The sequence below is a fragment of the Pundamilia nyererei genome, unplaced genomic scaffold (assembly GCF_000239375.1).
Source record: "Pundamilia nyererei isolate P.nyererei 1_Seehausen unplaced genomic scaffold, PunNye1.0 scaffold00159, whole genome shotgun sequence".
Taxonomy (NCBI): Eukaryota; Metazoa; Chordata; class Actinopteri; order Cichliformes; family Cichlidae; genus Pundamilia; species Pundamilia nyererei.
In genome coordinates, this window is record NW_005187560.1 from 895,205 (window position 1) to 907,825 (window position 12,621).

The window sequence follows — 12,621 nt, forward strand, 5'->3', positions numbered from 1 at the left end:
GTTGCAGGAGGTGAGCTGGCTTCAAACAAATGATGAACGCACAGAGATGTGGTGCGGAATGTGCCGTGAAAATTTAATAAATGACAAATTAAAAAGGCATGAACGTTTTGTTTTGTTTTTTTTGTATCGAAAAAATATCGAACCGAACCGTGAATTTTGTGTATCATTACACCCCTAGTGGCCAGGTGCCTCAGTGCATCCCGCAGTCTTGTTCTTACTCCTTAAAAGGATATTTGAAAAGTTGACAGCACTCTGCTGCTCCACTGGCACAGATACACACATTCTGCCAGGAGCTTGTGCTGCCTTTTCAATTGGAAAATCAAAAAACAGGTCCCTCTGGATTATCACACGCAGCTCATATTGATAGCTTTTTAGAAAGTTTGGCCCAATTGGCAGCTTGACAGTTGGAAGTCGGGGTTGTAACAATTCGTACATTGAACGACTGAAAGTTTCTGTATTTAGCTTCGTTGACTTGCTAATAAAACATTACTTTCAGTAGTAATTAGGGCTGCACGATTTTGCATAAAATGAGAATCACGATTTTTATTTTTAATTTTTAATTTTTTGGCTTAGAATTGAGATCACGATTCTCTTTTCCAGTATAAATATTTATTGCACTTATTAACTGCACATCAACTTCGTAACAGTTGAGACTGAACATAAAAACAATAAATAAACATAAAAACAAAATGCGGTACAGTCGTCGTCTTTTTTTTCTTTTTTCTTTTAAATCATTGTCATTTGGAAATGAGATCGCACATAAGTATGAATCGAGATCGCGATTTTCTAACGATTAATCATGCAGCCCTAGTAGTAATCGTCTCTGTGTACCTGCAGTGACTGTATAAGGATATCTGCTATTCTCAAATCAAATCACTTGGATCACTCAAATCATACAAAGCCAAGAACAAAAACAGGAAATAAAAAATTGACCATCCAAATTTTTAACAATATTTATGATGAATATAAGGAAAAGCATTATATAAGACAGTTCTTATTTAAAGTTGACTTATTGATTTGTTGGATTCATTTGGGCTTGTGTTCTAAGTGTTTTTTGTTTTTGTTTTTTTGGGTGGTTTCTGAATCGGGTTAGTTTACAAGATTAAACTGCGTCATGTTCAAAGTTGTTCACCGTCGCTTTGGATCAAAGCACCAGCCTGTCCCTGAGTCATGAATTAGGCTGTTCTTTAGACAAAGATTCACACCCTTAATGAGATAATGATTGACGTGCTAGTCAGCCGCATCATTTCATCTCTTTACTTATAATGTAGTCTAGTCTCGTTTCTGACTCACAGTTCTACATATATCTCATTAGAAACCCTCTTTCTCCTGAGTGATTTATGTAGCTGGAGCCCAAGTCAATGTGTTTTTATCTGCGTTTACTCTTAAGATTCTGTGCTGCGCTCTGGTGTTTTCTTACTTAATCTATAGTTTGAATCAGGCATTTTCATTCCACATCTGTCCCTGCATTTTGCTTTCAGAAGTATCCAGTGCTGCCTTACCTGATCTTCGTGCTGAAGCAGTTTCTGCTGCAGAGGGATCTAAACGAAGTCTTCACCGGGGGCATCAGCTCCTACAGTCTCATCCTCATGGTCATCAGTTTCCTACAGGTACAGGGATGTCATGTCACAACAGTTGAAGCGGCTTATGTTGTAGTAGTGCTGCTTGATAATATCGTGTGCGTATGTATGTATGTATGTATGTATGTATGTATGTATTTATAGTGGCATAAGCAGAAGTAGTTTATTAGCTGTTGTAGGACAACATAAAATCAAATCTTTATTAGTGAAGCAGTTGTCTCAAATACACCCTAATCCAGTCTCTTTCCTTTCTCTTCAGCTCCATCCTCGTATCGATCCCACCAACCCCAGTGAGAACCTGGGAGTGTTACTCATCGAGTTCTTTGAGTTGTATGGCCGTAATTTCAACTACTTGAAAACAGGGATTCGCATTAAAAATGGAGGCGCATACATAGCCAAAGAGGAGATTATGAAGGGCATGACAAATGGATACAGGCCATCCATGCTCTACATAGAGGACCCTCTACTTCCAGGTGTGTGTGAAATACCATCTGTCTCTAAACAAATAAGACTTTAAGCTACATTTTCAGGTTGGCATTTATGATCCAAAGAGAGGTCATCAGTGTGTCATACTATGTTTGATTTTAATTTTTAGTATCATTTGGTCTTCGTCTTAAGACTGGCACAGCAGCTAAATGTTTAAACCAATTACTGTAAAGGTTTAAACCTGGATTGATTTGTTTAAAACCATAAAATGATTTTTAAAGATGCTGTATATATGTAAAACGGACATAAAATACAAACATTTGGAAAACTTTTTGAATACTTTAAGATATTTTTGCTATTGAAAGCTACACTTAGCCAGTTGGCTTTAATTTAGCTATGCTATGTTACTCTGGTAGTAGTTTGCAGTGTTAGATGATAAAGTAGCTTGAAAATAAAAAGTTAATTCACTATCCTGATCAGCCCAGGGAGAGTATTAACTGGCCTTATGTTACTAAGCTGGATAGCTCACAGTGTTGGAGCTTAGCTTATATCTGTGTTAGAAGGCATGCTAGCATTAGCCAGAACAGAGCTAGCTCATAGTCTAATTATATTCTCCAAATGAAATGAAAGTCAGTCAAGAAAATACCCTGCTGATGTTATCCCAAGTTTGTCCTTGTCTTGAATCATCTACGCATTTGGCCAGAAGGGGCTTTTTTTTTTTTTTTTTTTTTTTTTTTTTTTCTGGTTAGCATTGGCTAACAGTATACTACTCGCTAATTTAGACAATTTGCTAAATACCCACTAAAGCAGCTAGCTAGTGTGGACTCTTTGGGGAGAGTGCCATCTATTTTCGGTGTTGTACTGTGTTGAGAGCTGATATTTGCTGGCTTTAGTGATTAGTGTTCTCCTTTGGCTAACGTTAGCTTATTGGGGTGCAGGGAAGCTGAAGAAAAGCGTTGAGGCATTTAGTATAGGGCCCAAATATCCCATTTCGCATTTCACTCACTGACGGTTTATTTTTTAAAGCTTGTATTATACGAAATGCTGCATAGTGCACTTTAATCACATGTATTTTTATATAGCTCACTCCAATACTCTGTCCATTGTGTGTTGAATAATACATTTTAAGATCAGTCATGCTTTGCACATTTTGCAATTAAGTAACAAGTAATCTAACAGCCACTAACAATTTTAGAAAATGTAAAACTTGGTTAAAACCGGTTAAATTGGTCTTTTTAAAATTTTCCTCTCTTGTTTCCCCTCCACCTTGTAGGTAATGACGTGGGAAGGGGTTCCTACGGTGCCATGCAAGTCAAGGAGGTGTTTAATTATGCTTTCATTGTCCTGAGTCATGCTGTCTCCCCGCTTGCACAGTCATATCCCAACAAAGACTGTGAAAGGTTAGAATCCAAGCTATTTAAAAGTAATACTGACACCATAGAAACATTTAAATAAAAAAGCTCTTCTCTTATCTATCTTGTCCCTGCAGCACATTGGGGAGGATAATCAGGTTGACCAAGGAAGTGATCAACTACAGGGAATGGATCGTTAAGAAGTGGGGGGGCAGAGATTTGGTGCGACCGGACAACAGAGGTACAAATCATTGGGTTTCAAAACAAAATAGATGCAGTTTTCCCATTGATGCTATTAAATTCTCTCATTAAGCATCAGCTTTTTAATTTTTAATTTTTTAATTTTTAATTTTTTTTAAGCATGATATATATTCTTACCACTAATCCTATTTCTTTAGTGTCGCCTCCCAAAAAGCCTGTGTCGGAGCAAGAGAACTGTGTGCTGGGAGGTGGTGTTGGGTCAGATGAGCAGCAAAGGGATTCGGTGTCACCCCACAGCGCGGACTCTCCCATGTCCATCTCCAGCCCCCAGCAGCACTCGTCCGCCTCATCAGTGTCCTCACTGTCTGGGTCTGATAACGTAAGAAACCCCATGCAGGGCGAGTAACAATGCACACACTGCTTGTATTTCTGATGTAGTTCTTGAAAAATACCAAACAGTTTCTTCTGATTATGCACTTGACATCCAGCATAGAAGGATAATGTTGCCACACACAGGACATAACTACATGCCTCTTATCCTTCTCATGGTAGTACAGCTTAATTTACTGTCATTTTATTCTAGTATTCAGATGGAAATCTGTTGTTGTTGTTGTTGTTGTTGTTGTTGTTGTGTTTTTTGTTTTTTTTAAACAATGTCCTCTGCTTTGATCCATCAGGACTCTGATTCAGCGTTGCCATGTCCCCTCCCTCCACCAACCCTGCCAGCTTACCCGCCTTTCCCACCACTCGGCCTAGCTTTAACTCCAGGCCTCAACATGAGCACCGGCAAACCTGGCATGGGGGGACACCATCTGCTCATGCCTCCAGGTTCCCAGGTAGGCACGCAGCCGTGGCTACAAGCAGCAGTGATTGCCTGAATTAGCCTGAATTTTACATGTAAAATGGGATTATATGGTGGTTAAAATTTGGACTACAAATGAAGCATATTAAATCAGTAGGGTAGAGAACAAGACATAAAATGTGCAGGTTTTTGAAGATTTTTATTGCAGTATTCGATTAAAAAAAACTAAACCACTAGATTTCCAATTTAAATTCTGCCTCTTTCCCCAGGCTCGCGTCTCACTGCCCGGTGGTCTAGCAATGCACTCCATGCCTGGCAGACAGGTGTGTATAGACACCGGGCTCCCCCCCTTCTTCCACATGCACCCCCCAGCCCATGCTCATGCCCCTGCCCCTTCCAGCCCCCAGCCTCCGCCCAGTCCCCACTCCAGCCACACACATAAGGTAGGCGCTGGATGCCACAACCACACTCAAATGCACTACTGAGACAACCTTGTCTCCCACACAGGGTTTCCACTCTGTCATTTCATTTCTTGTCTCTCTTCAGCGTCTTCATCCTATGTCACGTTTGTTATTTCTCATTTTATGCTGTCATTATTCTGTACAGGTTACATAAAAAATTCAATTGCTATTTGCGTTCCAATAACTAATGACATTGCTGCAGCTGTGATAGTGCTTAAAAACTGGTGATTTTCTTGTGCCCGCCTTTATGCTAAACCAAGCTAGCTTTCACCCATATGCACCGCATTGGTCGCTGCTGTTTATTGTAATGATTGGTCAATGTGGCCGCTGCATTACCCAGAGGGAGCCACGCCTCCTAATGCATGCACCATGAAGAGGTTTGGTTTTGATACAAATGCCAGACATCTATTTATGGAAATTGGTTTTCCATACCACATGCATAATATATCTAAAAGGGAATATGACAAAATCTGCAGCTGGCTTTTCGTATGTTTTGGTGACGTTTAAAAAGTGGTGAGTGCTTTAAAAAACCGACTGCGAAATGTAAAAACTGAAGAGTTTACTTCAGCATTGAAATGACTCGTCTGTCCAATCCTGTGAGTCTTTATCGTTTGGAAACGTTCAATCAAAGAAGAGCACAAATAATACTGTGCGCTTTTTTTATTTATTTTGTTTTGGGGGTTTTTTCCCCCATATTTGTCACACTTAAATGTTTCAGATCATCAAAGACATTTTAATATTACACAAAGATAACTGGAGTATTAAGGGGGGAAAACCCATCCAAGCCTACCTAACATTATGTGGAAAAATGAATTTAGTTTCACTAGCCACACTCAGGTCTGATTACTGCACGACCTGATGAATCAAGATATCACTTAAAACATATCCTGTGTAACAAAGTGAAGTAGGCTAAACGATCTTAACAGGCAACATATCATCATGCCGTGAACTAAAGAAACTCAAAGGATGAAACGTGGAGTCGTTGCTGTCTATTAGTTTGGGAAAGGTCACAAAGACATTTCCAAAGCTTTGTGAATCCAGCCAATCAACTGTCCACAAATGAAGAGAACTTGAAACACTGATGAACTTTTCAGAATTGGCTGGTCTGCCAAAAAATAGTCTAAGAGCCTCAAAAACTCATCTAGGAGGTCTCAAAAAAACCCAGAACAACAAATACAGAACTGCTGGCCTTACTTGCCTCAGTAAGAGTTCCTTAGGAAAAACAAACGCTGCCAACTAAAAAACAAAACAAAAACGTTTGTCCCACATTTTTGAAAATATTCTGTGGACTGACGAGACAAAAGTTTAACTTTTTGTAAAGTTTGAGCCCATCAAACATCAGCTGTGGAACTAACACAGAATGTTATAGAAAAGATCATCATTGCAACAATCAAAACATGATGGTGCTAATGGTGTGATGGTCTGCAGCTGCTTTACAGCTTCAGGACCTGGATGACTTGTTTTAACTGAGCACCATGAACTCTAGAAAATCCAGAAAAATGTCCAACCATCAGTTTGTCTTCCGAAGCTTAAACACACTGGGGTTATAACCAGTTTTTTTCTTTTTTTTAATGGTTTTGGAGTGGACTAGTCTAAGTCCAGACTTCAGTCTGATTGAGATGCTTTAGCGTGTCCTTAAACAGGCCAGTCATGGTGGAAAACCCTCCAATATGTCTGAATTTAATCCTGGAAAGAAGAGTGGGCCAAATATTATGTTTCTGTCTAATATAAAAAATTATTTGATCTGAATCATGTGCATGTGACAAATATGCAAAACAAAAGAAACCAAAGACTTCTTCACAGCAGTGGCAGCTTGTATATCGGTTCCTGCCTTCTAGCTCCAGCGTGCATTTATTTCTGTGTTGTGGTTTTGCTCATGTTTAAACACAGAGCAACCACAAAGACAAGTCCGCACACAAATCTGTTGGGATCACAGCCTTGATCCTTTTCCCTCAGTCTTCTCCTCGTCTCCATCTCTCTTCAGAACGGAGCCAAGTTCAACGGGAAGGGCTTCCACAATCCGCCACTGGTCAACAATGCTGTTATGGCTAACCGTGGATACACGCAGCATCACCGCAACACTTGGCGACGCAGGAAGAGGGACAGCCTGCCGGTTAGCCTGAGCAGATAGAAACCTCTCTTCGCCGTTTCCTCAGTCTCCTCTCCGACCGCATGCCGTGGCTCTTCGTTCGTCTTGAAGGAGGATGGACAGGCAGACAAGAGGACCAGAGACCAGCAGTTTTTACTCCGAGGGCTCCTCGACATGGAACAGCAGCCCTCAGCTCTGCATCTTCCTCCTCTCTGTACCTTCCCTCCCCTTTTTCTTTTCTTTTTTTTGCATGACTTTAATTCCATTTTTTTTTCAGTATTGTGTCTTCCTTCTCTGCATTCAGGTCGGTTTACTTTTTTGGAACTTGGCATTGACAGTATTGCTAAGCTCACTTGACCTCATCTCGACCCTTGCAGCCAAGCTGCCCACGGTTTCCTTTTTACAGTTAATACACTTAAAAACAAACGTTTTTTTTCTCCATTTTGTGCAATAATGTTATTTTTCTTTTTGAAACTAAAGTAAGAGCTTATTTAATTTCGTGCGTGTGTGTGTATATGTAAAGGCATTTTTATACTGTTATTTTATTTTTGTAGAGTTTTAAATTTTGTTTACGAAACCTTTCCCCAGGCAGCATCTCTAAAGTGTGCGTGTGTGTGCGCATCTCTCCATCAGGTTGAGATGGACCCAGGTTGAAATGACCCCTCTTCTTCTCTCCTCTTTAAATGTGGTCTGCTCAAGGGAAGCCGTATCAGAAAAGCATCATCTTGGCATTTCTGATCATTTCTCTTCACATGTTTTCTGAAAATGGGCGAGGTGGGCAACAAAAGGGGAAAAAAAAATTCCCTATGGAAGTTTTGTTCCTCGCTCCAGTTTTTCTAAGGCATGCTGAGGGGAAGTTGAGGGAATGAAACTCTGCCCTGGGATATCCTTGAAGCACAGGGAGAGGCTCAAGTTTTGTGGCCACCTGAGGATTGTGTGACTGCGCGTATCTGTTTGCGTCTCTTACGGGAATGTGTCGTTGTCTCATTTTGTCGTTTGGGGAGAGAAGGCTGGCAAAAGAAGGCTGGCCTGATAGCTTTGTCTTGGCCATATCTCTCTCCGCCCGGAGGATTTTCAGCCTGTTTTGTTTAGGCTTTGTGTTCATTTTTTCTTTTAAAGTTGTTGTTGTTGTTGTTGTTAATATTTTTTGTAGGAGCATTGGGGGGCCACGAAGGCAACAGCTTATCTGACTTGAATTAGAAGATCAAGAATGACGGGCAGAAAGTCACTGAGCTGTGTCAGAGGGGGCGTGGCTGTGGAAAATCTGATCCCAGGGCTGAGGTCAGCTCTCGCCCGCAGCTGTAAATTAGCGCAGACCAACACTTTAGCTGCTCAGCGATAAGGTTTCTCTCCTTTTTTTGTGGTCCTGGACAAAGGAGGAGGGAGCGAGGGTGGGGGGTTTCTTCCTGAACCAAGGACCCTGAGTGAAGGGAATTATATTTTGATTCCATTAAGGAATCTTGTGTGTATTCGATTGCCAGGTACTTCCGCTAATTGTTTGCAATGCCTTTCTTTGTGTTTACTCGGGGTGTGTATGTGTGTGTGTGTACCACGTTTTCCTGCGAGCACACCGCGCCACACAAATACACACGCTGTCGAAGGCTGTGACTCGCCCAGAAACACTACACATGCCGGTGTTATTACTATGCAAGTGGATTCTTCTAATTATTGTGTCAATTCTTGTATTTTATTTTTGGGGTTATTTTTTTCCCATTGACAAAAAAGCAAAAAAAAATGTATCCAAAAAAAAAACCAAAAAAAAAAAAACCACTCACTGCTTGTTGGACTAGAGTGATGTTACTGACTGTCAGACTTCTCAAGCCAACACATGTAAACTCTAGCCCCCATCCCCTGACCCCCACCCGTGCCACAACTCCCTTGTGTTTGTATGAAGGCCATGATGTGTTTAAGACCCAGTATTTCTGCATCTTGTCAGTCAAATGTAAGGAACAAGGGGGATGTTAATGTCAGTGGTCGGGTCTGAGTCTGTGTAGTGTGTGTGACATAGTGAAACGTGTGTGAGAGACTCGTGACTCGCCACCACAGTTGAATTTTTCTTTTTCTTTGGTAATCGTACGCCCGACCGTTCACGAACGAGCGCCACCCACAGAGCGACTTGCTCTCTGCAGGTGCTCTTCGCAAAGGGCCAAAGTGTCCGTCAACAATTCCTGACTTTTTCTTACTTGCACGCATTCACTGCTGTTACACTGTTTTGTTTTGGGGTTTTTTTTTGTTTTGTTTTTTGTTGTTGAACCATGGCAGCTCGGATCTGTCGGTCAGAACTGCACAGCAGGTTTGCTGTTTTGGCCGATAGGTCACAGGGCAGAGCTGATTACGAGCTAATCATAACCTCCAGCTTACAAATTCCTTTCATACTTAATAAATTTGACCAGAAAAATCAAAATCATTGACCAATGGAAAGGGTGAGAAGTTCTTGATGTTTTCTGGCGTATACACTCTCACCCTATTATTCCCTATTACATTTTTTTTTTTTTTTTTTTTTTTTTTTTTTTTTTATAGATAATTTTCTGTCTGTAGGGTAATAATCAGAATTGAACATTCAGCACTGACTTTCATGCAGTTGTAGGCCAATAGTAATTTGATAACAAGAGGAATTAAGTTACCCTTTCAAACTGAGATTCTTACAGCCGCGTTTTGCTTCTAGAGCTCAGAACCAGCAATGATTTGAGACAAAAAAAAATTAAATTGGGGATCGAAAGCTGTTGGCTCTGTTAGAGTTGCCTGCAATCTTAACAGCAAAGACTGACATGCAGTATCCAAGGAAGTCTGTGGAATAAAGAATTGTGCATCTCAGCGGTCCGGTGTAGCCAACTCACCCTGTCTACTTTCCTTTGTTCCTTTTTCCTCACCAGAGGGTCAAAACAATTAGGTCAAAGCTTCAGTTGCGCTCTTCCACATTGTCCTGACTTCTCCCGATGGTTTTAAAAGTGAGGCGGAAAAGGAAGCGAGGAGAGTTGGATACTTGACTTGGACCGCTGAGATTTTGCCATACACATGTACATGTAGATGCAATGTAATATTAACACCCCCCCTCTTCATTGCAATACAATGAGGGATTTTAAACTGGTGGCTGCTGTTCAGAGAAAGATGGCAGCCCCTCAGTGTCCTGGCTGATTCATGTGAGCAGTGACCCTCGAAATGGACACCAGTGGCCAGAGGGAACCACTGCCCAGCTTTTCTTTTTTTTCTTTTTCTTTTTGTTCTTTTTGACATTTTTATGTAAATATTTTTTTTCTATTTTATTTTTTAATAAACATTTTAAAACTGCCAGTCTGTGTGTGGGTTTGTCTATTTGATTTAAGTGTGAGTGACGGAGTCACACAAGCCTAGGAACCGGTTTGCAACCACCAGTTGCTAAGAAAACATGAATATTCCTCGATTTCTGCGAGTTTTCGAGTGGTTGCTGGGAGAAATTGGTTGAAAAGGTCACGCCTGGATTGAGTGGAAGATGTCTGCAAACACTAAATAATTGCAAAGTGGTAGTGAACCTGAAAAGTGCTACGTACACAGTCTATAGTGACCATTTGCCTTCCAAGTAAAAGTTGCCCCTTTTGAAACTGGTTTCTGCTGTAAGGCATAATTTGATTTTGAAGTCAAAATAAGTTTCCTGTTTTGTACTTTAAGTTTCTCTCCCTCTTTGTTAGTGAGTATATGCAGACAGGTCATCAAGCGCCTCAATTTGCTATTGACCAAAGCAGTCACAAGGTTTTTGGTGTAGCATGCTCTTTGTAACAGATTTCAGTGACAGCCAGCAACCAGTCTCTAACTGGTGGAGAACGGGGATCTTTCCAGGACCTTCCCATGGTGTTCCTGACACATCTATAGACCTGTGCAACTGAGGCCTAAGGTGATGGTGTAAAGAGATTACTCCATGTTTCACAAGGTGGTAAGAGCTATCTACAAAGTATCCCATTTGTAGCACCGTGGCAACCGTACAGTCTTTGGTTTGTGACTTGTGATTGACAATGACTTATTAGCCAATAAGCGAATGATTTCATAGCACAGAATATGAAACATGGTATGACCTACATTTACTAAACAGACTTTATTTTCATTCAATATTCCTTCAAACGAATGACTGAGCCCTGAAGCTCAGCAGAATAATGTTTACAGAGATAAAGTTGGAAAGCCAATTTCCCATAAACTTGTACAGGACTGGAGGTTTTTTAGCAACCATAGATCTCCATCTGGCACCCTTTAGGTAGAATGCAGATTTAACGTATTTCTGGATTAATTTCTCTAACCCAGAATGTACAGTTGAGGCCAAAAGTTGATATACACCCCACATGGGCATCGGAGTGAAAGTAATTTAGAGCTTTTAACAATTTCTGTGATCAGTTCTTTTTCCAGAGTGGAACAATTGTACAGCATACATCTTTGCTCATTTTAAAAATGAAGACTTGGGTCCACAAATTTGACTTTATTTTGATTTTCTCTAATCCACACGAGGTCCCGGCTCAAAAGCCACAACATAAATATGGAGACGAACACCAGAATGTCAACGCCAAGATGTTTTATCTTAAATTACATAGCAAGTGGGCTGAAATACCTGGTACACCAAGGCAAAGACTAGTGAGCCTCCCTGAAAGCCTGTCTCAGGTGTGCCTTTACCCACACCTGACTAGGTGTGGTCAGTTAGCAACAGCTGGACACTCTTGCACTGCCGCTGCAGAGGGGCGTAACACCTCCACCCTCGAAAGGGTTCCGCTAGGACCCCTGAATGAATTAAAAGCCCCTCTGAAGCCTTCTGGTTCTTGATCCCCCAAACCTGAAAGAACAGTAAAAGCTAGCAGAAGCAGAGTGTGTCCAATTTGGAGGTAGTCGGCCTCCATTATTTCATCCCTATTGTTTGATGTACCTGTACCACTCGCAGCAAAACAGACCCAGAGCATGGTACTGCCACCACCATGCTTGACAGCTGATAGTGTTCTTAGATTCGAACGCCTCACCTTAGTCCTCTATGGATTCTGAGGCCAGATAGAACTTTTGCTTGCATACAGTTATTTGATCTGATAATCTTACTCTGTAGTTGTTTAAAAATGTCTGAAACAGACCCTCTAAACTTGTTTAAATCTCTAATTCTCCTCCTTAGTTGCTCCCTAAACTACTGTTCTCAGTATTAATCCAGTTAGAGCCGTCAGATCCTCTTCACAGAGGCAAAGAGAATTTACCATTTGTAGTAAGAAGTTAATAGTTCTGGCCTTTTCAAGTTCAGTCATTGTAGAACCTTATTAAAAGATTTACGTGAGTGTATGTATTTATAAATTTGTATGTATAAATTTCACTTTGTGTGGATTAAAGAAAATCAAAATAAATTCAAACTTGTGCACCTAGTTCTTGTCTTTTTAAAGTTATAAAAGATCTATGCTGAGCAATCGTTCCACATTTCAACCAACGCATTAAAATACCAAATTACCGTGGCATTCATGCCCATGATGAGTGGGTTTAAACTTCTAACCACAGCTGTAAATTTGTGGTTCTGAGGGAGAAATGTCAGCTAGCTGCTGCTTGGGCTGAAGAAGTAGAGTGTAACGTGTTTAAAAGCCTCTGGTGCTCATACAACACTGATGAGACTGGGTCAGTTGACCTCACATGTGACCCTTTGTTGATATAAAAACAGATTAGTGCACCTTGCCGTGTATCTCTTCACTTGCAGTTCCTTTCATCAACACTGGGTGGAGCACACTTA

General features: G+C 40.8%; 1 protein-coding gene across 3 annotated transcripts in view; it reads left to right on the plus strand.

Moving 5' to 3' along the window:
• The window catches only part of tent4a (terminal nucleotidyltransferase 4A), a 20,445-nt gene extending 13,035 nt beyond the window's left edge, over positions 1-7,410 (plus strand). For 2 of the 3 annotated variants that reach the window (XM_013913928.1, XM_013913929.1), the window contains exons 6-13: positions 1,482-1,610; positions 1,840-2,053; positions 3,280-3,406; positions 3,496-3,599; positions 3,757-3,938; positions 4,237-4,395; positions 4,631-4,804; positions 6,807-7,410. In XM_013913928.1, the coding sequence (XP_013769382.1) occupies positions 1,482-1,610; positions 1,840-2,053; positions 3,280-3,406; positions 3,496-3,599; positions 3,757-3,938; positions 4,237-4,395; positions 4,631-4,804; positions 6,807-6,953 (1,236 nt within the window). In that variant the 3' untranslated portion in view covers positions 6,954-7,410. The remainder of the gene's footprint in view (positions 1-1,481; positions 1,611-1,839; positions 2,054-3,279; positions 3,407-3,495; positions 3,600-3,756; positions 3,939-4,236; positions 4,396-4,630; positions 4,805-6,806) is intronic. The other variant, XM_005745477.1, reaches the window with a different exon arrangement.
• The last annotated feature ends 5,211 nt before the right edge of the window (positions 7,411-12,621 follow it).